The sequence below is a fragment of the Rutilus rutilus genome (assembly GCF_951802725.1).
Source record: "Rutilus rutilus genome assembly, chromosome: 24".
NCBI classification, from domain to species: Eukaryota; Metazoa; Chordata; class Actinopteri; order Cypriniformes; family Leuciscidae; genus Rutilus; species Rutilus rutilus.
In genome coordinates, this window is record NC_140228.1 from 11,055,527 (window position 1) to 11,080,234 (window position 24,708).

Genomic DNA, 24,708 nt, shown 5'->3' on the forward strand with positions numbered 1-24,708 from the left:
GGAACTATCCCTCTAAGACACACTTCAAATGTAAGAATTTTTAAAGAAATCATTTAAAAGTGTGACTCAAGTATCCAAAAGTAATATTTTTGGTGTCTGTACATAAAAATGCTTGACAAGGGTGCTCCCTTGAGGTAGGACAGGGATGTGCATGCAAAAGGAGAGGTGGGTGTAAAGGCCTCATTATACTTCTGCGTCGGACATACGCCGGAGCCTATACGCCGTAGGCAACGTGTTGGTTTTAATTTATACTTCTGTGTCGTTGTCCGCGTTGACGCGCACCTGGGGAGCATGAAACCCCGAGGGAGGGGTTCTGGCAGACCAATCACAGCGCTTGTGTCCGCGTAGAATTGACGCGTTGTTACATTTTTGGAGAGGTGCACGTCAGGGTACGCCGAAGGGTACGCGCGCTACATACAGCCTACGACGTAGCTACGGCGGCAGTTCGACGCAGAAGTATAAAACAGGCTTTAGGGGGTGGATGACTGGGAGGAGGGGGGGGGGGGGGGGGGGCTTACTGTTATGACTGGCACTGCCTTGAGCATCTTCTTGGAGTTGTCAAAAGTTTTGGGAGTGAATGAGTCCTGCTCTTCCTTTCCCATCTCCTTGTCTCTCCTCTCCTCCTCTGGAGATGGGAAGTCCAGGAGGTCAGGACTAGAGAGAGAGGACTAGGAAGTAGAGAGATATTTAAGTGATCATGACCAGATAACCCATAGACAGGCAGAGCGGGGGGTAAGCCCATGTGACGTTCACACATAGCAAATGACACAATCATATCTTACGGATTAACACTGAACACCTGTAAAAGTCACAAATCTATGACACTTTGTCAGTTGATTGCATCTGATAGGCGTGAAAACCCCCCAAATGTAATTGACCTGACACTCTGATTAGTAAAAAATAACAACAAACAAGCGTGTGGCAGAGTTATTATAGTTAACAGAAACTAAAACCATAAAAAAAAATGTAATGTCCAATGCCCATGTCATTTTGATGTACTGTAGAATACTGACAACAGTTGAATTGATATTTTGGTGATTTTAAGTTGTGGTATTACTTAACAAAATTTCAATGTTTTCCAAACATCTAATGCCAACATCAAATTGACATCCAACACCAACATTTAGTCATGAGGTTCATGAGAGTCCTAGTGCTAATGTTGACACAATGTTAAATTATAACATCATTACACTTTGGTATTTTGTTGGTTATAAGTTATGGTTTTAAGCAACCAAAAGTCAACGGTGGTCCAGTGTTGGAGGCTGACAAAAAAACAATGTTGGATTTTGACGTCAACCCAATTTTCATTTTCATCCAAAATTTTACGTCAGTGCAACATTGTCCTTCGTCTTTCTGATGTTACATTGACTTCCGGTGCCCACTGGGTATATATAGATATAAAAAAATATAAAAAAATAAACACTAATAAAAATAACAAAAACACACAACATAATTACGGAAATGCACAAATAAAATCCGTGGACTCACAGACGTGAAGATTTGCGATCGTGGCCGCCGGTCCATCACACGGGGCCGTGATGCGGTCGGGTGGTTCAGCTTCTCTGTGGATAAGACGACGGAGTCGAAGTCTTCTACATCTTCAGTCGAGAGTCACACGAATACAAAGATAAACACACGGGACCACATATATATCACGTGTATATGCATCACGAACACAGGAAAAAAACGCCAGACCATCATCTCCAGAATGGAAACGAATGAAATGAGTTGGACAGAGAGCTGTTTTAATCTTATTAGATATAGATTATTATAAGTCTTATTAGTCATGAGTTATTCTGGATTGAATGGCAGCTCTGAACAGGGACTCACCGATATCTAGGGATTTGTCTGCAGAGCCTCGGTCAGCTGCCACACCGTCAGTCTTCGCACTGTCACTACTGTACAAAAGATATTTAAACCAGAATGAGCTTTAGTAAAAACACAAAAATAGCACGAATGTTCTTGGAAATGACAACAAAATGGAGTAATAATGTGATAAGAGATGAATTTCTAATACAGTATGTAGCATTGGAAGTCTGATTCATTCTAGTGAACTGGTTCATTTGGATGTTTCTAAATGAATACATTCAAAAAACGAAATGACTCACTGATTCACTACCAGAAGTAATTTAAATGGTTATAAATCAATCCATTGAAAAATGAAATGAGTTACTGATTCATTTGAATCACTGAACAGAATTAGTTTGGATGGTTTTAAATAAAATGAATCCATTCAAAAACGAAATGATTCACTCATTCATTGGAATCACTGCACAAAGTAATTTGGTTGATTCAAAATCAATCCATTCTAAAATGAAACGACTCACTGATTCATTGGAATCACTACATTTGGATGGTGCTAAATGAATCCGTTTAAAAATAAAATGTTTGAGTCTTGAGACTCAGTCATGTAAAATAGGGTATTTTTAATTGTATTATTTAGTGTAAATTCATCTGTTAAAAGATTAATGTTATCTGTTAATGTTTAATTGTGGCGCTAATTGAGTTCCATCTTTGTGCCAAATAAATAGTGTTCTTAGTGTAAAAATTAAGAATGTCATCTGATAGTCTGATACATGATAAGATATCATGATGCATTGGTTTTGGAATCGAAAATCTATTCCAGTTCTGGAATTGGATACTTAAAAGGCAGGAATCAGATACTTGTTATAAAATCTAAATTTAAATTCCTCTTATCGAAGATAATATATCGCACGATGAAGACTTACAAGAAGACTCGCACGCTTTTTTCTGTTATATCTTAAGTAAACGTAAACAGTTGACAAAGAAAACGCATGTGTAACAGTATATTGGATCCGTGCAGCTCTTAAAGTGACAGCAGCCTGATATTCCTGCTGCCGTCGCTATAATAACGTTAATAAAACAACAAAAGACAAAGAGAAAATGAACTTGCTGTTCTTGACTGAGTAACTTTTGTAAGTATATTTGCAATGTGTGCTTTATTTATAAAGTGCAGTGTTATTTTACATTTAATTTAGTTTTTGTACCAGAATCTTCTTAAAACACTGTTTATTTCAATTGTGTCTTTATTCAGTTGTGCGATTGCTAATTTGTTTATTTGCTCTTTTTTATATTAGTGAGTGTTTAATTGTCTTTAATGCTTGAAATTTATGTATGTATCTATGGTATTTCAAAAAGTTCCTTGTGTAAGTGTTCTTTATCCTGTCGATTTTTGTTCATGGTATTCAGCTACAATGAAAAGTTTTGCAATAACACTTAGAACAAATGTATTGGAATCAAAATTAGGAATCAATAAGAATCGGAATCGATAAGCAGAACCGGAATTGTTCAAATTAAAATGATTCAAATAATTCTAATGATGCATTAGGGTATGATTAATGTGACCATTTATGTGTTGGTGATGCTAGTATATGTGTGTGAGACTGACGGTATATTGGGTACAGCTGGTCTCTCAGGTCTGTCTGGGCGTTTGGGTGGCAGGGATGACGGTCGATTCGACATGTTGTTGTTCTTCGGAGGAAGAGGCTTCTTTGGGAGGAAAACCGGGAGGGACGGCTTTGGAATCTCACCCAACTTCGACTCTTCACCTACATGTAATAACCATCATCATCACTGACATCATCATTACTAAAGGGTATAAAATGTCATACAAGGATGTTTACAGGAAACTAAAAAGGGGATTGTCAAAGCAGAGATAGAAAATGTTATAACACAAGCACTATGTCTATCTAAACCTTTTAGAGGAAGGCAAGTTTCGCAGTAAAAGTTCTAAATAACAGAATTAGAATTGACCAAAGCAAATTAAAACAATTCTGAAAGACGCTACCAACCTTTTTCCTCAGCTCTCTGTGGGAGAGATTCGGGCCGTTCTGGTGGAACCTTTCTTGCCTCTGTCTTTTTGTCTGGGGATCAATACACACAATATGAGGGTTCAACAGCCGACTCACTAACATGCACAAATTGAACATCTAGGATTCGAAATCCAATTTAAACATGGAAATAAAAATAAATAAATAAATGAAACAAAGAAACGTTACAATGTAAAATGAAGAAATGCATAAGACTCTGCACTATTTCTAAGTCACTAATCATATAAACATATTTGTGACACTGATCATGTGACTCTTTGTACAGACAGTCAGATGTTCTTGCTTCCATTGAAGCAGAAGATGCTCTTTGGATCATTCTCAAATCATGAAGGAGAATATGATCATCAGGTTTTACACAAACCTGTGGAGTTCATGCAGCTTGAGTGCTGCTGTCACTGAAGCAAAAAGCACATAAAAGCAAAAGGGTAAAGTCAAGAGTATTGCATTGTGGTATACAGTTATCCCACAATGCAGTAGTCTTGACTTGACCTTCCATTTCCAGTGAGACAAATGTCAGATTTACTCATTTATTTCTGTCACAAAAATAACATGGTCATGTGAAGTCTTATTAAACAATGTAGCATGCAACAATTTAAAACAGGTTTTAAAATACTATCTATTATATTATGTTATATTATTATATTATGATTATATAACTATTTTACATGACTGAAACAGTGTGAAATCCATGTTAATATTTATAATTCAACTTTTTACTCGAATTGTTATGCTGATAATATAATTTGTGATGGAAAAATAAGTATTTTCATTAGCAGTTTCAAACTTTGGCACCCAATCAAATTTAATTGCTTAATGTAGGCCAGTAAGGCTGCGCGTGTAAACCTCACTCCCCTGGCCTCAAGAGGCGTATTAGCGACTGACACTAGATGCTGCAGTCTTTAGCGCCATTGTTAGCGAGCCCGCCTCCCACACCAGACACCCCAGTTCGAATCCCGCTTGGAGCGGGTCAGTAAGACTGGTTATACAAGCAAAGCACTGAAATTACATGAACACTCAATTTTAACAATATTGCTTGATATAAATTATAAATGATATAAAGACAGTACAATTCACATGGGATAATCTCACAGCATAACAAGCAGCTGTACAAAATATGATTCACCAGTGTTTTGCCAGTTTCTTTCTTTTAATTATTTTTATAAATGTATCCACTGTACATCCGACTGACTGCACTGTATTCTTCCTTTTGATTCTAAACTGAACTCAAATGGGACTGAGAACTGGGTAAGAGAGAAACATAAACCACTTAATTGGGGAACTTGAGAGATGAAACCAAGCTGATGGCCTGGGTCTGTGGTGGAGTAGTGAGTTTGACGTGATTAAACCCGAGGTTCTGTGGGGTGCGGACTGGATTGATTCCATTCCTAGAGCTTCCGAACAAATGGTTTTTTGGGGTGCGGACTGAAGGGGCAGTGAACCCGAGGTTATCCCGTGAGTCAGTCCTAGAGCTCCTCCTGTCCGATTTTAGGGAAAAATCGGGTCCATTGGAGACGTCCAATAGATAATTGGATAGATAATAGATAATCACAGTAAAACTGGGAGTTGTGAAAAATTATACACCGGTGTTTTGCCAGATGAGAAGTTTATCTATGTATCATCTTTTTACTCTTTTAATTGATTTTATAACTGTATCATATATCTCTTTTAATTTCTTTTATAACTGTTTTAATTTTCCTTGCTTTTATTTTGTGATTATTTTAATTCCTTTCTGTAAAGCACTTTGAATTGCCATAGTGTATGAAATGTGCTATATAAATAAACTTGCCTTGCCTAAATTGGTTGATAATGCAAAAATAGTCAAATATCTGTCTATCACTCTTCCATATACTAGTGTTGGAAATATAACTACTGCATCATTTCTGTGTTCCCTCTAGACTTAGCCTTTGTTTCTCCCTCCAATTTCATGGTACGTTAATACAAAGATTACGTGGGCCGAGTTTCAAAACCTCTGAAGAGAAGCTATAGGGAACTCTTGCCTATTTATATTTTAAGTGATTTCTGAGTAAGCTGGTATATATACTGTACATAATGTATATACATTCTATATATCCATGAACACGTGAACAATATTATGACAGAGAAGATCATTATGATAGATCATAATGAAAGATTCCAATGATCATTAAATAGACAGCTGATAATATAATATAATATAATATAATGGATTTTTTTTAATCCATTTTAAACTGATACATTGTTTTCATGACTTCATAGGACCACGTTGCATGTTTAATTTAGTGACAGAAATAAATTATTTTTGAATCCTTCTTGCTTACATTTGTTACACAAGAAATGGAAAAGGGTGAAGTCGAGAGTAATGCATAGTGGGATACAGTACCCCATGTAGAGCACTCTGCCTGTATACTACACATTTTTACATCTGCAGAAAAAAATGCAGAAAGAAAAGGAAAGGAGTTTGTTACCTGTGACCTGTTTAGTGGTTGGTGCTGCAGGAGGAGGTGGTTTCTTAGGTCTCTGTAAGCACACACACAGTTAAAACACACAGTACACCTATTAAAACACACATGTGTACTCATTAACACACTGATCGCCCCTTTTAAAACTCATACTAAAACACAAGCATTAAACATACACATTTGTTCTATTAAAAACACAATCCCTTCAGGCCATACAGCAAACATCAAAGGACATGCTGCTCAATCAGGCAAAGGGTAAGGAGGTAGGCAAAAATACAGGGCAGAGGGCAGCGTGTGTGTGTGTGTGTGTGTGTGTGTGTGTGTTTATTCCACCACAGCTCTCCTTTCGCACAGAGACTGAGGCCCGTTGACATACAGGACGGGAGCTCACCGTTGAAAACGGCAAAAGTGTGTCAAAGAGAGACAAAAATAAGATCTCACCTCTTTTTCTACCTCAGGAATGAATAACTTCACAAAGTTGTCTGGAAACACTCCCTGTTTGCCGTTCAGCTCTCCAACCCACCAACCAGCGTCTGCACAATCCTACACACAACAACAAACAAGGAAAGCACACATTTCAGCAGTCTATCTGTGTTCCAATCAAGCCTGACATGATGTCAGTAACAATTTGTCAACCACAACGAAAGCAGAAATGTCAATCTGAACATACACTATAGTTATCTGGAGAGGAATTTTGAACCAATGAGATTAAAATGAATAACTATTATATATATCTCATTAGTAGCTCATTTTATTGGTTTTAGAACAATTTTGTGTTCAATCACCATACTCACCTTATTGACAATCGCAACAATATCTCCTTCTTTGATTGAGAGCTCATCTTCGTTCTGAGCTTCATACGGGAAAATTACTTTGCAAAACTCCTTTGCTGTAATTTAAATGTTCACAGCCACAAGTCACATCAAGAAACAATTATGTCGTATTTGCATACAATTTGAGTATATGGACAATCTAGTCATTGAAATAATCCACAGAACAGCTATGATCTAATCCTGTTACCTTTGGCCTTGTTTTCAGGCTCCGCCTTCATGGTTTCCTGGGCAACAGCTGGAGCGACTTTCTTCACCATCGGAGGCTGAGGAGAATCAAATACTTAAATTAAATACTACTTCGAATATGCCATTCAAAAGTTTAGGGTCGGTAAGATAAAAATAAGATAAAACATTTATTACAAGTCGAAAAGGTAATATTGTGAAATATTACAATTTAAAATAACTGTTTTCTATTTAAATATATTTTAAAATGCATTTATTACTGTCACGACAAAGTAGCCATTTTTCAGCATTATAACTCCAGTCTTCAGTGTCACATGATCCTTCAGAAATCATTCCAATACGCTGATTTGGTGCTCAAGAAACATTTCTTTTTATCATCAATGTTGAAAATAGCTGTACTGATTCATATTTTTGTGGAAACTGTGATACTTTTATCAGGATGATTAGAAAGTTCAAAAGAACAGCATTTATTTGAAATAGAAATATTTTGGCAGCATTATAATGTCTGGACTGTCCCTTTTTGATCAATTGAACGTGTCCTTGCTGAATAATTAGTTTAAAAAAAGTCTGTATTTTAAAAAATATATAAATATAGATTTGTGTAGTATATTATACATCTTTATACATGTATGCTAAAGTTAATACATGTTAAAGTAATTTAATATCAATATTAATTCATATTAAAAACAATAATGCTGTTGAGTATGCATGGCAGTCAATGAGGGCAACTAGAGCATTGTTCCAACAGTCTCAAAAAAATAAAATAAACTGAATACTGAAACTGAAAAGCAGAATTAATCAAAAGCTATTGTATATTATATTATATTATATTATATTATATTATATTATATTATATTATATTATATTATATTATATTATATCTATTGGGAGGCCATAAGGAAGTTGTCAGGGGCCCAGTGAATTCAAACATACGTGTGTGAATAGCATACTGTCCAATTGACTCTGTTTATCTGGCCTCTTTCCCACAGGGAAGCCACAATCCTTCCACAAACATGGCAGGGAATCAATCCAACCTGACACACAACAAGCTCTTTAACATCCTGCACTCCCAATGTGGCCTTAACACACACATTTGCTGTTCACTCAGAAAAAAAAAAAACCCCTACCCACTCTTCCTCCTTCTCCCTCTCTTCCTTTTCCTCTCATTTAGAGCAGTCATGATGGAGTCGGACTAACAAGTTCCATGTGGCACCCAAATGTTTAAACGACATAAGAACATCATTACAACATCTGGCTGCACTCCTCTTCTCAAAGGCCACATATCATCTCTGTGAAGACCCTATGTTGACTTCCACCCCGGAACACCCATAATGCCCTGTCTTGAAGCCCAAATCACGCCACATGAAACGAAACACATCTCGGCGGTCGTATTTAACAGCTCACTTCTAGCGAGGAAGCCACAGTTTTAGCATCGTTAACATACTGTAGAAAGACGGACAGATTAAGAAAGAGTTGCAGAGAAAAATATGCCTTATTTACCTTCGTCTTTGCTCAAAATGACAAAAACAATCCTTCAGAAATATCCGGCGTGCATACGTAGGACTGTGCGCGCAAGTCCTGCCTGCAACAGGAACCTACAACAAGCTTTCAGTCTAACCACGGTTCACTCCCCCCTGAGTCATGACAGTCTCTTACAGTCTTACAAGCCCTACTTCTGCTTTACAACAGCCCTTCAGTCAGGAAACCACTCAGAGAGAGAGAGGAAGAGAGGAGGATAGGGGTGGACATGGAAAGAGAGCCGTGTCAGGGTGTGGTAAATTTGTATGTGGGCAAACCTTCAGCTTATAAACGACACTGCATTTCCATATTGCAATAATCACTTGCCTTGCAAAGAAGAAAATTGTCTCTGTATGTAACAGGTGGAAGAGTTAAGCACTGGAATGTATAATAATAGATCTGAAGAGATTTCCTTTTCTTTAGGACTAAACAAAGTGAGTCTGAGAGACACAAAGTGCGGAAGACGTCCCATAAACGCTTCTTTGACAATAACTTCCTTTCTTAGTGACAGAGAATACCGGCCCAGCTCACACACACACACACTATATATATATATATATATATATATATATATATATATATTTATATATATATATTTATATATACACATACACACACACGCACACATCACATGACCTCATATTTATATATACATACATACATACATATATATATATATATATATATATATATATATATATATATATATATATATATATATATATATATACACACATACACACACACGCACACATCACATGACCTCATGTTGCATGTTTAATTCAGTTAAATTAATTTTAACTATAATTATATAATAATAATAATAATAATAATTAATTATTTGAAATTTAAATTATTAAATTATTATTTTGTATTGTTTATCTAAGTTTGTGTAATAATGTGTGGCAGTGTAAAATTCGGTCATAGGAAAAAGAAGATCGAGTTGAACACATTGCTTTATGGGTACAATAATAAGGGCAGATTACAGTGTTGTTAACCAATAAATAATTATTTTATATACATTAAAGTTTTATAAGAAATAATTTTTTGTTTTAATTAATTAATTTATGAAGCAATTTAAAAAACAATGTAATGCTACTAGTGAATTTAGTTAAAGATTACCATTACATGGGTGTTAGATAATTGCAAAAATAATGTAAATGTGAAAATATGGGAAATTATCATGCATAATTAAATATTTAATACCGGGCAATAATCAATATGTTACTGATATGTTGCGCATAGTATTAAATCAATACACACTACTGTTCAAAAAGAAAATAATTATTTTAATTAGCAAGGATGCATGAAGTGATCAAAAGTGACTAAGGACATTTAGGTAAAATTTCTTTTGAATCAGCATATTATAAAGATTGGGAAATGTATTATTATCATGCATAATTAAATATTTAATATTGGACGATAATAAATATGGTACATATACACACACACACACACACACACACACACACACACACACACATATATATATATATATATATATATATATATATATATATATATATATATATATATATATATATATATATATCCCTAGAGTACTCTAAGCATATAGAAAGTTCACATGAATATGGTACATACTATGTACTGCAGAAATATTATGCATTGAATGGTAGTATGCTATTTCACACATAACTATTAACTTCTTAACTACACAGACTCACACTTCTGAGCAAGAACTTGGCAGAGAGAGACAAACACACAAAATAATCAGTTTCCACAATAACACAAACCCCCCCAAAAAAGAAACGAAAGGCATAAATTAAATGTGGGACTAATAAAGAGAGCCAACGATGGGTAGAGGAAATGAGGAAATGAGCAAAGGAATACATGCCACTCTCAGTGGGACAGGAAGGCAGGAAGGTTTTAATGAACAAGAGACTGTGGGGCCGAAGGCTGAGTGAACGCAGGGGACCGAGATAGAGACGGCCTGACTGTAATTACTGAGGAAGAGAGTCGTAAAATCTGAGAGTCGCACATCCACTTTTCTTTTGCTTCATTAAAACAAAGATACCAATATTCCAAACTCACCTTCTCCACCTCATTGTCCATATCCACGGATCGTGGGCGGAGCCTGATCGGCTGGTCTTTGAAAATGTCCCCGAAGCCGAACCCCCGAACCTTTTTGGGCTGAATCTCAGAACTGGAGGACACACTGCCAGTGTCAGACCGTAAACTACTGGAGTCGCCGCCATCACTCTCTGAGCCGGTGCTATCCTTTATACCTGCAAATACACAAACACGTTTCAAAGGAGAACTGAAAGCATTTGCATGCAGCTTTGAATACAGCATTCTTCACAGCTGGACTGTTAGAGTAGATCGGTCCAGGAATCCTTGCTGATAGTGCTGTGCACGCTTGTGCATTTCAGTAGGTGAATTTTGGTAAATGAATCCTGACATTTCGCTGATATAGGTATTATATGTAAATGTTACAGCTAAAACGAATGTTAATGAACACAATTTATTTATAAAGTTTAATTTTACTATAGAAATATACACTACTGTTAAAAAGTATTTTTTAAAGAAAATAATACTTTTATTTAGCAAGAATGCATTAAAGTGATCAAATGTCACAATAAGGATAAATAACTGTTTACAGATTTCTTGAGCACCAAATCAGTATATTATAAAGATTTCTGAAGGATCATGTGACACTGAAGACTGGAGTAATGATTCTGAAAATTCAGCCCATCACAGGAATATGTATATATATTTTTAAATGTATTTAAATTGTAATTATGTTTCACAAAAAAATCTGTGAACTTAAAACAGCAACATTTGCGCATTCATTTATTAGGCCAGGGATTCCTAAACTTTTTTTTTGCCAGCCGAACCCCTTTAAAATAAAATGTTTCGTTTAAGTACCCCTGAGATTTTAAATGAATAGTTCAATAAGTAAACAACACATTTGCATGTTCACAGTTCTCTGATGCTGGCTTATGGTCACATGGCATGCAGCTAAACAAATAAAATAAACTTCTTCTAGTAAGTGATTTATCTTAATTGTTTTTTTTTATTATTTTATTATTTGTGATTGGTTAAAAGCAGAGAAGTAAGTGAATGCTAAGATGCATGTAACATGATTGATTAGATGTGGCTGGATATTTTGTAAAACTTATTTTATTCTTCCATGTGTTACAAATGTTTCACCACTTATCTAAGTGACTTCATCAGCTGTTGGGAGGAGGTGGAGGTGGAGATTTCCCCACACTTAACCTCATTACATTCTGTAACATCACAAGCCTCACAAATCACTGTGGGAGTCGCTTGCTTAATGATGTGAATCATGACCGTCATGTTTCAAGTTCATCATCTGCTTGTTTGCTGGAAAATCGTCACTTCAATAAGCCAATATGTCTTCAATAATAAGAAAAACATGCTCCAAAATATATTCCATTCTTTTCTATCATGACCTGGATCCCTGGGAATTTTCACAGACATTGGGTTGGTAAGATGAGGAAGCATTTTCAGATGTGGTCAAGAGAGTATGTGGTGTAGAGACTGACTGGTTCGTGTGCTGCGCGTGTCTTCCTGTGGGGTCAGATCCTCAGCATCGCCCAACAGCTCCTTGGTGAAGTTAGAAGGGAACATCCCAGTTTTGCCGCTGAGAGATCCCTCCCACCATCCCTCCTCCACCTGAGCAAGAAAACACACACAAAGGTAGTTTTAAGAATTAGAGACTCCATATTCGGTAGAAACGATCTGTGACATGAAATATATTTATAATGTGATGGTCATGTATTTGTTTTAAACTACAGTCTTGTACATTACTCACTTCTCCCAGAATCTCAATAACATCTCCGATCTTCAGTTCCAGTTCATCTTCATTCTGCGGAGTGTAGCTAAAGGTAGCTTTGCAGCGCCTTTTTCGGATTGCCTCACCTGTTTACATGACATACATGTGGATAAATTATGTGTGAGTTGCCTATCTACCTATCTATCTATCTATCATCCATCCATCCATCAACAAATAACAAAACAGAGCAGCACTTACACATTCTAGCACTAGGTGTCGCTCTTCTCTTAATTTATGCTAGACAGTTAGCAACACATTTTACTCCAGTGCTGATCACTATACATACAGACTTGTATGTAGCTCATGAATCAGCAGCCTCTGACAATACTGTAGATACTCAAAGTTTTAGTTCTCTACAGAATGGAGAAACTGGGCATCCCAACTCTGACCTATCGATATCAATATCTTGATGCCATAATGCCGAAATATTTCAATACTTTATACTCTGGGGAAAACCAATGAGACACACATACTGTATTTTGGTTCACGTTTTCTTTGGAAACCAACATCTCTATCTGAAAAACAAATTCAAGTCACATGAACCAACACTAGTGCTGTTGTCTGAAAATCAGGTGATATACGTACATTGAGGACTCTTAACAGAATGTTTCTTTGTTTCAGAAACCAGATATCACATTTAAATAGAAAACAGTGAAAATAATATCCAGTAGATATATTTTTTTAAATATATCTCTATGACCCAAATTATTTACTTAAGTAAATAATAGAAAGTGTACTATTTTGATGGTTATATTTTCATCCATCTTTTTTAATTAAGCATTTTATCCAAACTGATCTCTGACCACTCAGAGGATTCACAGTGGCACAATTAAGACTATATGTGATGTTTATGTAATTGTGTCTGTGTAAAGGTCATTTAATAATGTATAATTGTGTGCCGTCACACGCACACACAGGAAGTGGTAGGAGTAAATGGTTTCTGGTCTGAGGAGGGTAATACTGTACTTACTCTCAAAGGCCCAATCAAACACACACACACACACACACACACACACACACAACAACTGGTCTGATGGACAGATTCTGGACCCATATGGGTGACTTGGCACATTTAAGAAGGATAAAAGTCTTTTTTATACATTTAACTGTCTCTCTTTTCATCTGCGAGAAGCAAATCTGAGCCAGATCTCTGTTTAATTGAATCTTTGATCCACAGAAACTTTGACCAGCCCCCAAATCCTGTCCTGTGAGACATGAGGGTGTGTTTGTGTGGGTGTATTGTGCTGAATAAGCACTGGTCTACTTTTCAGATCAGATGTGCTACCTTTCTTAGCGGGTCTGAGGATGGGTTCTGATTTCGGGCTGGCGCTGCCATTGGACAGGTCTGATCTCGATCCGGCCAAACTGGACTCCTTCTTCACCTCCTTTTTCGAGTCTTTCTTTATCTCCTAAAATAGAAAAAGGGCATTTAATGCAGAGAAACCATAGGGGGAGCACTGGTCCATTCTCATTCACTGTGTGTGTATATGAGTGTGCAAGACAGAGACAGGCAGACAGAGAGGCGGTGATAGGCTTCAGTGCAGCAGAGCGGGGCTCATTTCCTGGATGGGCCGTAGAGTGACTCAGTCAACCCCTAACACACACACACAGCTTTAAAACACTTCTCCATCTGTCTGTACACGTCTGTTAGCAGAAGTAGCAGCTCTGTCTGTACTGCACTTCTCTCTCCCTCCACTAGGGCTGTCAATGTTGTGAAAACATGGTTTTATGAATTATACAATTCAAATAATTGTGACTAAGTATTTAATTGTCTATTTAGTTCAGTGAAGCTCACATTAAACTTGTAAAACTAAACTATGATTTAGGTGATCAAGGTAGAATTACTACTGATATTAAATGAAAAAATATATAAATGTTAAATATTAGTATATATTTTAAATACAATTTTAAGTGTTTGTTTTATTACATGTATAATAATAATAATAATAATAATATTATTCTGGAATCAAGCTCACCTGGATATTATAATATTTTATCATAATTATTTGTGGTGTTATTATTATTGCATTGAAATCATATTATTTTACAACAATATGGCCTGGTTTCACAGACAGGGCTTAGATTAAAGGGATAGTTCACTTTGAAATTAATTTTTGATATGTTTTAGCTTACCTCAAGGGCATCCAAGATGTAGATGTCTTTGTTTCCGCAGTAGTTTCAATTTTGATATTTTTAGGTCAAACCGTTCTTGTCTGTCAGTCATATAATGCAGGTCGATGGTCACTGGCTCAAAACACAAGCACAGAGTCCAACTTAAAACAATTCCCCATCGTCCAAATTAAACAATTCCCCATCATAAGTACACATTGATGGCCTAAGACACGAAACGAGCGGTTTGTGTGAGAAAACGAACAGTATTTATATCGTTGTTATCTCTTGAAAACAGCACACGTCCAAATGATCTGACGGCGCGGGCGGGTATAGATATATACATAGATGTCCTTGGCTACTGCAGTTCATTGGAACGAAACCGTAGCCAAGCGACATCTAGTGTATATATCTATACCCGCCCGCTGGCGGGTATAGATGTATACACTAGATGTCGCCTTCGCTACTGCAGTTCATTGGAACGAAACCGTAGCCAAGGCGACATCTATGTATATATCTATACCCGCCCGCGCCGTCAGATCATTTGGACGTGTGCTGTTTTCAAGAGATAACAACGATATAAATACTGTTCGTTTTCTCACACAAACCGCTCGTTTCGTGTCTTAGGCCATCAATGTGTACTTATGATGGGGAATTGTTTCATTTGGACGATGGGGAATTGTTTTAATTTGGACTCTGTGCTTGTGTTTTGAGCCAGTGACCATCGACCTGCATTATATGACTGACAGACAAGAACGGTTTGACCTAAAAATATCAAAATTGAAACTACTGCGGAAACAAAGACGCCTACATCTTGGATGCCCTTGAGGTAAGCTAAAACATATCAAAAATTAATTTCAAAGTGAACTATCCCTTTAAGCCAGTATTAGGCCTTAGGTCAATTAGGACATTTAAGTAGCTTTTATAAATGTGCTTTAGAAAAAAAACATTACTGGTGTGCATCTTGAGACAAAACAATGGCACTTGACATATTTTAAGATATATCAGTGCAAGTTGCTTTCAGTTAAAACAGCTCAAACATGCATTTTAGTCTGGGACTAGGCTTAAGCCTCGTCGGATACCGGGGTATATGTCTCTGCCTTGAATTCTTCACTTTCACACAGCGTTTAACAGAAAGGTAGTCTGAAAAAGCCGTTGCTTTAAGGAGGATGACCTAGTTGAACTTGATAGTAGTTTTTAATATACTCCTCATTCCAAATGTGCTCATCTTCCCTGAACTCGGCAAACTGTAATGGTCAAAAAGGTCATTACCTGTGCTGATGTAAAAATAAAGTGAACCCACAGTGTGCTGCGTTTGTAATGGAGGATATGAAAATTACACTGCAAACTGAACATTGACTGAGTTGGTCATAAAACAATATATGATTGGCAATATGCGATAGTAATTTAAAGAGCACAATGATTGCTCTAGCCTCCTCATTCTCTCGTTCTGCACATAGGAATTGTGAATGTAAGGTATCTGACTTCATGGCCTGTGTAAAGGTTAAGAGAACTGCTGAGAAAGATCTCAAGCATCTCTTGGCTCACAAAGCTGTCATCCTTTCTCAATTTCCTGCATGTTATCTTTCTCTGCTCTCGCTGCAAGTTCTTTCTGCGTGTTTTACTCTCTCGCTCACTCTGACATGGTTATTTATTTAGAGGAATAAGACTATCTGCTCGCTGGATGCTTCATACTTCATCAAATTGTCATTCTGCAGGTGGACAACATCATTAATCTCAACTATATTTTCAAGAGCACATCTTACATTTTTTAAATCTGACTCATGTCTCTACACATATCTCTGGCTCTTATTAAAGACCAAATTGGTTTAATATATGCAATTCTTTTTTCTGTGGTGACATATTTCCTTCTGAAACAAAAAGGTTAAGCCAGAACATATCAAAAGATATATCAGGACATAGCCTAATAAATAATATAATATATAGCCAGGTCATATCCAAGGATAATCAATATTTTTGTTGAATTTGATCAACTTTTAGGTATAAACACATATAGATGGCTGGATTCATGGTCTTTCATTCATGGATCTCATTAAACTCTTCATTAGTAGAACAAAAAAATAAAAATAAAAAAGTCTCTCCCATCAAAATTAATTCAAAACATCATTAACTCCAAGTAAACGCAAAGGTGCTATATTTTTCAGCTAGTTTATGTTTCAAAACTAATAGATGTGTTTTAAAAAGCTAATAAATTGTTTTATAAAATGGGAAGACGCATCAGAATTTATCATGATACACAAACAGGAAGTGTCTCTCACAAAGGAAAATGCGATTTTATTTTCTGAATAATGTGCAGAAATATTCAATTTAAAAGTTATCAGCCACAGAATGAAATAAGGTTACAGTAGTTAGCTTTCTTTATGTCGACTGCATGATTGCGTGAGAAAGAGATGGAGAGAGAGCGGTGAGCAGTCTAGGCGTGAAACGAGAAGGTATCAGAGAAAATGCTGTATAAGAGATATCCAATCATAAAAATCATGCATTTAACATCCATGCGCACAGACCACAAGATTTTCCTGACATCACACAATTTAGATGTCAATTTATATCTCTATACAATGTTCCCTGATGAAATCCAGCTGATATTTTTGCAATGTTTATGGTTTATGAAAATATACTCCTTTTACATTAGATGTTGCCCACAAATATGATGCTTAAAATAGAACGGAATCAATATTTTTGGTCTGTTTTCATGGAAGAGAAAGAATGGAAATTTTAAATGCATGTGATGTATTGGTAAAAGCTTTAAATTTGTCCCTAGAAATATGAGGAATATAGGTAAGACAGAATGCTATGAGAGCTAAAAAGAATATTTACACGTACACACACACACACACACACACACACACACACACACACACACACACTTGCTGAAAAGTCAGGGGATAACCAGACAGATCGAAAGGACAGAGCCCTCAACAGCAAATAAGAGTTGACCTTGAGCAGCACATCACACTGGATCCTGTAAATGTCCGTATTGTGTTACTTGTGTGTGTGTGTGTGTGTGTGTGTGTGTGTGTGTGTGTGTGTGTGTGTGTGTGTGTGTGTGCGCGTGTGTGTGTGTGTGTATAGACACATCTGTGTGTATACCAGAAACATTCTTTCCAAGAAAAAACCCTGAAAACAAAATTCCATTCACTCTGCCATAACTGCCTTATCAAGTTATTTATGATGAGAAGAACACACTTGCAACCGTCCTGCTGAAAAGACCAGAAGGATTTCATGCTAGTTCAGACTGGTTTATGATGATTAGTGCTGGTTTGGTGTGAGTTTAGCTGGACTATAAAATGTTTAATATTTGTGTATGCATGCATATCAATCAAATGGAGCTCAACAAAGAAACTGAATGGAATCATTCATCATACTATCTATGGACATCAAATGTAGGCATTAACAACTTTTTATATTAACTTGCTTATATTCTAATCACTATATTTTAAGCTATTCTTGAACACAAATGTTTAGCATACACTATATAGAATTTAATCTGCCCTGTTAGCATTGGGTTGTAGCCCTAGCATTAACTATTAGTATGCTAAGTTCTCTCAGTCACTGTGATAGCACTGCAGACAGGCGAGCTCATTGATTGATGGGTTGTCTCCAAACTCCACATCTCACAAAGTCCTACTGTTCGAATCGGATCAGCCGGTGCCAGCCATCAGCATGGAGCTGATGAACTCTGAAAACATCTGAATACGTCACAGTGTTCAGAAGCAAAGCGAGTGTTGCTGCAAGTACTGTTGAGTGTTAAAAGTACAATCATCATTAAAACAGAAATGCGTTTCTGGATAGAAACTGTTTTTTTTGTGGCTGTTGGAGCTTCTCCCCAAATAGGTTGACCTGATTCTAACCAATACCACACTTGGTTTTGGTTAGAGATTGGTAAACAAGTTATTACAATGTAGATGCAGCTCCATCCAAACTGATAAAAGCATGGATGGAATGGCATGGCATATGTTTAATGGTCTACCTGCATACCTTATGGTGTCGCTTCCATGGCAACTTATTAAAGCCAGGCCCCTAGGGGCCGAAGTACAGCTGGAGATCACATAGTGGGTCAAACACTGAAACTTGAGCAAGAAGAATAGGGACGATCATGCAGACCCATAAACACATTAGGAATGGGTCACAATGGCCGACTAGTCGCCCAAAAAAAACAGTTTGTCTAGATTATTTTGGTAAAACTTAAAAAAAAAATTTTTTATTAACTTTAGTTAGTGTATTATGCATCACAAGTGCATAAAGGTATACATTACATTTTAAAATATATTAAAACAGTTATTTTGAATTGTTATAATATTTTACAATATTACCGTTTTTTACTATATTTTAATCAAATAGATGCAGCCTTGGTGAGTCTTCTTTAAAAAAAAAAACAGTAGAATATGCACAATTTAACATGAAACTCTGCTGCCAAATGATGTAAAAGTATTGTTCATTGTTACTTCATGTTACAGCTAGGGGTGTGAATCGTCACTGGTCTCACGATTCAATTCGATTACGATTATCATATCAACGATTCGATTCAACATCACGATGCATTGCATCCTCACTTTTCAATATTACTGCACATGCCTACATTTTCATCAATGAATACAAGCAGTCAGATATATGAACTCCCTTTTTATTTATCTGCTCCAAGAAAGTACAATTCCTGAATGTAGAAAACATCGAAACACAACTTAAGTCTGAACACAGCAGACGACAGGACCATTCAGAACAAACACTTGTAAATACTAAAAGCGCATGAAACTGTCAAGTGTACTTAAGTTACAATAACGCTAACACACACTCAAACACCCACACACTCGACTCACGTAGCCGCGCACACGTGCACACACACACACACTTGTGCTAATGTACATGATCTTGGAAAAGTTGTATACTTAAATTCATCCTCTTTAATGCACCGCTGATGCAGCCAAACACATGCAAAGAAATCTTTGGCCACTGCATCACATCTCGTGCTGTTTTTTGTGGGTTCAGGTCAAGTAAGTGTTGCGTTGCTCTATTGTGTGATATTTGAATGCAAAGAAACCTGTTTGATCAGGGTCAAGTGACTCCAAACTAGCTTGTTACACAAGGCCTCCTAAAGATAGATTAATCGACTGGTCGTTTAGGCAATCCACTAACTTGTTGATTTTTGAAAATACATAGTTTAACACATCACTAACATGCTAACAAGCTGCGTTTTTGCTCAATGATACCTTTGGATAGCTATATTAAAACCATATTCATGTTTAGTTAAAACTTTCTTTGCACATAAAACAAGATGGTGACTTTTTGGTAAATGGTAACCATTTAAGATGGTAACTGTGGTGTTTGTAGAGGGGACAATCACAACTCGTTGTTTTTCGCTCATCTCGCTTTACGGCACGCAGCTGCAAGGCTCATTTTTAATATACACTTCCTGCCAAACTCAAAGGCTTCAACTGAGCTAAAGTCAAACCACAGTTTGTAGTTGCAAACTTCTGCAGTGCGCTCCATCAAACGATACTGTATGCACAAACACAGACATACAGACCAGACAAGACGAAACCTTTTCCTTTTAAGCTGTAAAAATAAACTTGCCAGCAGAAACAGCAGTTTTGCAATGCATCGTGGGAATAGCAGATGCCTAATCAGACTCACCTGACAGAGAGAGTCTGGGTTTATCAAAGTAAGAGATTAGAAGCGGGCGTTCACATACTTGCATACTTCAGGCCACAAAGAATTCAACTTCCACCACATACTGACTGACTAGTTGTGTATGAATCTCAAACATGGTTATTCTTTTAATACACTGACACACACACACATTGACCTCATACTCGGGGCTGTCACGAGACTCCCTTTCACCAACTTCCTGTTCGCAAGAGCATTAACAGAGCTCTGAAAGTGTGTGTGTGATCTACATTCCTCCCTCCCCCCCGCTCATTGGTCTGCTCCAGATGGTCAATGGTAGCTGGTTTCCACAGCGTCCCATCATTCCTTGGTCTTCCACTACACAGGGAGGAGGGAAAAAAAGTCATCATGTGCTTCAGGGAATGACAGGCTCTCTCATACACAACAGTGTAGACGACCTTGGTAAGCTAGCGCTGCTCTTTGATCAATGCCACGGGCCTACTCATGCTGAGAACCAGGCTGCACGATGTACGAAAAATGTATTTATTCCCATAAAAACTAATTTCACGTTGGAAGACAGAGGAGGTGAATAATGGAAATGTCTCCCGTGCACCACCAAAAAATATCTGAACAGCTGTTTTAACAATGTTTATTCCATAAAGTCTGTTATTCGCGCTGGTTTGAACAACACAGAATACATAAGTAGCAACAACAATAGGGTCAGATACTGTACTTTAAAAAAAAAGTACCTTAGACTGATGTTAAATTGAAGCATCTAACATGTTTAAATGACTTGCGCCCTGGGCTTGGCAAAAAGGGAACGAAGATTCAACAGCGGCTATAAAAAGATGCAAGATCACGTCCACATCAACTGCGGCATTAGGAAAGGGTCAAATGTATATTTCAGCTAGCAAGCTAACTTGCAGATACAATGTGCAGTCTTATATAGGTACAGGTAAATTGATCCAATACTTGGATCTTTAAAGATACAGACACTTCACATATAAATAACAAGGTCATGGCTAAGATGGTTGACTTGTTTTAGTTGATTTAGTTAGCATGCTAACAGTGTGCTATACTTTAACTGTTAGACAGTTGGCAGTGTAAAATCCTCTTGAAAAAGTTGTTTAATTGTTGGCTCAACTGCTTTTGATGCTCCTCTTTCTTTTCCTTTCCGTTCTATTCAGAATATAGGTATACATATGGGACATTTACCAACGTTCTGCAAATTTTCATAGGTGAAATCCAGATATTTCAATAGAAATACATGCAGACAGGACTTTCATGTGAGGGCGAAAGATTTCCCTGCACAGATTTCACAATAGGTTCAATAAGACACAATAGGTTAAATTTGCTATGTTGATCAAAAAAAAGTTGCTTGGTTTGAAAGTGACTTCTGTGCGAGCTGTGCTGTATACATTGCTGAACTATTGACTAGAGACAATGGATCTTTTTTGCCTGCGAAATTTCCCCCAAAATAATGTGACCGAAAGGTCCTTAGCAACCAGTATGGTGGGTTGGAATTCGTCAGTATCATGACGAGACTGCAGTGAAGTGCAATTCTGACTAGAATAGAAGAATGGAGCAAGAACAATGAATGATGTAAAATTCCACAATCCAGCACACCACCTAAACCTCCCTCTTATTTTAAGATGTTAAATGCTCAACAAACAAGTTACATCAGCAAGTGCTTCAGGATGCCAGGATACAGAATTCAACGTTTCAGGGTGAAACGCTTCATTGGCTGTGACACAGTTTCATGAGCTGCTGCCCCCAATGGATTATTAGTGCAGTGGAGCGAGAACAGAGACCCACGCTGAGACCCACTCATACAAAAGTACAGATAGGTAGAAATGACAATCACACATAAAAAAACTATATGCACATACATGTAGACACATACACACATGATTTTAAAGGATTTAGTTTAGACAGCTCAGGCACCAAGTAAAATGTAAAGCACCTCTATGGAGATAATGAAGATCCATCCATCCATCTGGCAACCTTCCAATGGGACAGTGAGGATATACAACTTTGAAATGAATATTGCTACAATAATATTAACAATAAATAATGCCAACTGTCTTTGTGAAAAGTTGCAAAGACAACAACATAGAAATTAAGAGACTCATTTAGCTCATCCTCTTGAATATATTCCAAATACTCAATGCCATGAATCATGCAAAGTTTGGCAAATCCAGTGATTAGTTGTTCTGCGTTGTGGACCATCTGACACAATATCTGAGCAGATTGAGCCTGTTCTGCTGAATCATAAATGTTCTGGAGATGCTGGACTAATGGCAGTTACAATTGAATGATAAACGTTAATATATATTAACGTTACCCTTGTTCAAACCCCTAGCTGATGAAAACAAAACACAATTTTTTTTTAAATGCATAAACAAAAAACTATTTATGTTCAACAAGCACTATTTATGCCATTTATGCGATATGATGCAATCCAAAATATAAAATGAAAATAAAATCTAGTAATATAACAACCAAGAAGGAGAGGGCAAAAGTGAGATAGGAAAATGAAAGGTTAAAAAGTAATTTATGACAGAACATAATCTCCTTTTTTCAATTCAGAGAATAGCAGATTATCTGATCTTAATTAAAAACGTGATACTGAAACAATCCTTACCAGCTGTGTCGAATTGAATCAGAGAGAAAAAAAAAAAAGAGGGAATGAAAAGCAGGATGGCATGAGTTCATCATTGAGCGCTTGTAATGCCTGTCTATTCAAAATTACATCGCTCATTTAATCACAAGAGGCTAAATTATCGGCCCATTATCACATCACCAAAACAGGAAGCTGGGATGCACGAGTGACTGAACCAATCTGCCAGAAAGGAAGCCCCCCGTACAAGAACTGACCGGCCCACTGGTGTGCTTGCAACTGTTATTTATCAGCACTCAGAGATCATGGTAGAGCACAAATCGACAGACAAACAGGATAAGGGTGAGATTTACTTGTGGCAGACCTCAAACAGGAAACACCTGTAGATGCCAACATGCTTTCTTGTGTCTCTTTCTCTTAAAGATAAATGCACACTTCCACTTATACATCACACGAGAATGAGTCAGATGGTCCACTGCTTGTCTTTGACTAGTTAAGTTGTTGATTAAGCGTGGTTGAGTTGAACGTTTAGCGTGCTTTAGAGACATAACTTATCTGAGAGGGTTTTAGCACACTATGATTTAGCATGCTGAAACTGAAAGAGAAGTTCAAAAACAAACTAAAAGTAAGGTTAAAACAAAGCTAAAAGGATTCCTTTTAAAGCACATCCTAAAACAAATTGACAAAAAGACATTTAAACCAAATGTAAACAATACATTAACTAATGTACATGAGATGCCCAAGAGCTAAGAACTGCACTTTGTTTTCAAAAGTCTGGTTTGTAAGTCACAGCTGCTCAACTGCATTTTTGCCCAAAGTTGACCATCCAATGCTCTGATAAGAGATTACGTAAGATTATGAACTTCTCAAGTAAACAGGGTGTCTGGGAATGAAGCTAGACAAAATTCAACACATTTTTCAGATGCTTATTTCCTGACACACTATGAGTGTCTGAATGTTCATGCTCACTTTGTCACAAACCCTGCGGGAAGAAAAGTCATTACAGAGATGCTCAATTGTTTCTCCTGGAAGATTAAGTAAAGGGAATCGAGTTTCTTGTTTCTCAGATTTTTCTCCTGACAAAAATAAAATAATATATATATACAGTATATATATGTAAGACTGGAAAAACTGGAAGAAAATTCACCCAAAAATCTATATGGTTTAATGTGAATAATTAATTTATCATACAGTATTATACATGTTTGGTATAATTTGAAATGTCTCAGTGCGACTGGTACAAATGTCTCATCCCCAAAGAAGTAAATCAAAAGGTAATAAAGTTCTTAAGAGTTTAGAGACAACTTGCACACAGAGGAGGGTGTGTCTTCCAGGCAAATGGCATTCTGCTCCCAAAAGGTGTAAACTCTGAATGCAAATGTTTCCATGTGAAAGAAGTTTCTGTCTATATAAAGAAATGCAACAAGAGGTTCAGGGTGATTCTGTAACTCAGATCAGCCCATAATGTTTAAGGATCTCAAAGACTTCACCATTATGTATTTTTCAAAATGTTGTGTTTAACCTACATCTTTTGCGACTGTAGGGGGCTAAATGGTTACTTTTTAACAATAGCAAGCGTGTATGCGGCATTGTTGAATTGCTTTAGCCATAACCTCTGGTTATCTATCAGACTGGCGAGATAGGAAACGGCCGGCGCGAGACTCTCTGAGCGACATAGATTCCTAATGAACGAGTAAAATATGAACGTGTAAAA

At 36.9% G+C, this 24,708-nt stretch overlaps 1 protein-coding gene across 3 annotated transcripts in view; it reads right to left on the reverse strand.

The window, feature by feature from the left end:
• Window positions 1-24,708, reverse strand: part of sh3kbp1 (SH3-domain kinase binding protein 1) — a 52,951-nt gene that overhangs the window by 2,826 nt on the left and 25,417 nt on the right. The window contains exons 3-16 of one of the 3 annotated variants that reach the window (XM_084398370.1): window positions 13,926-14,049; window positions 13,114-13,155; window positions 12,620-12,726; window positions 12,351-12,480; window positions 10,876-11,069; window positions 7,310-7,385; window positions 7,084-7,178; window positions 6,731-6,832; window positions 6,296-6,347; window positions 3,813-3,884; window positions 3,410-3,569; window positions 1,831-1,895; window positions 1,489-1,598; window positions 519-668 (exon numbers count right to left, since the gene is read on the reverse strand). In XM_084398370.1, coding sequence (XP_084254496.1) covers window positions 519-668; window positions 1,489-1,598; window positions 1,831-1,895; window positions 3,410-3,569; window positions 3,813-3,884; window positions 6,296-6,347; window positions 6,731-6,832; window positions 7,084-7,178; window positions 7,310-7,385; window positions 10,876-11,069; window positions 12,351-12,480; window positions 12,620-12,726; window positions 13,114-13,155; window positions 13,926-14,049 — 1,479 coding nt within the window. Of the gene's footprint in view, window positions 1-518; window positions 669-1,488; window positions 1,599-1,830; window positions 1,899-3,409; window positions 3,570-3,812; window positions 3,885-6,295; window positions 6,348-6,730; window positions 6,833-7,083; window positions 7,179-7,309; window positions 7,386-10,875; window positions 11,070-12,350; window positions 12,481-12,619; window positions 12,727-13,113; window positions 13,156-13,925; window positions 14,050-24,708 lie in introns of all 3 variants that reach the window. The other 2 variants (XM_084398369.1, XM_084398371.1) reach the window with 2 other exon arrangements.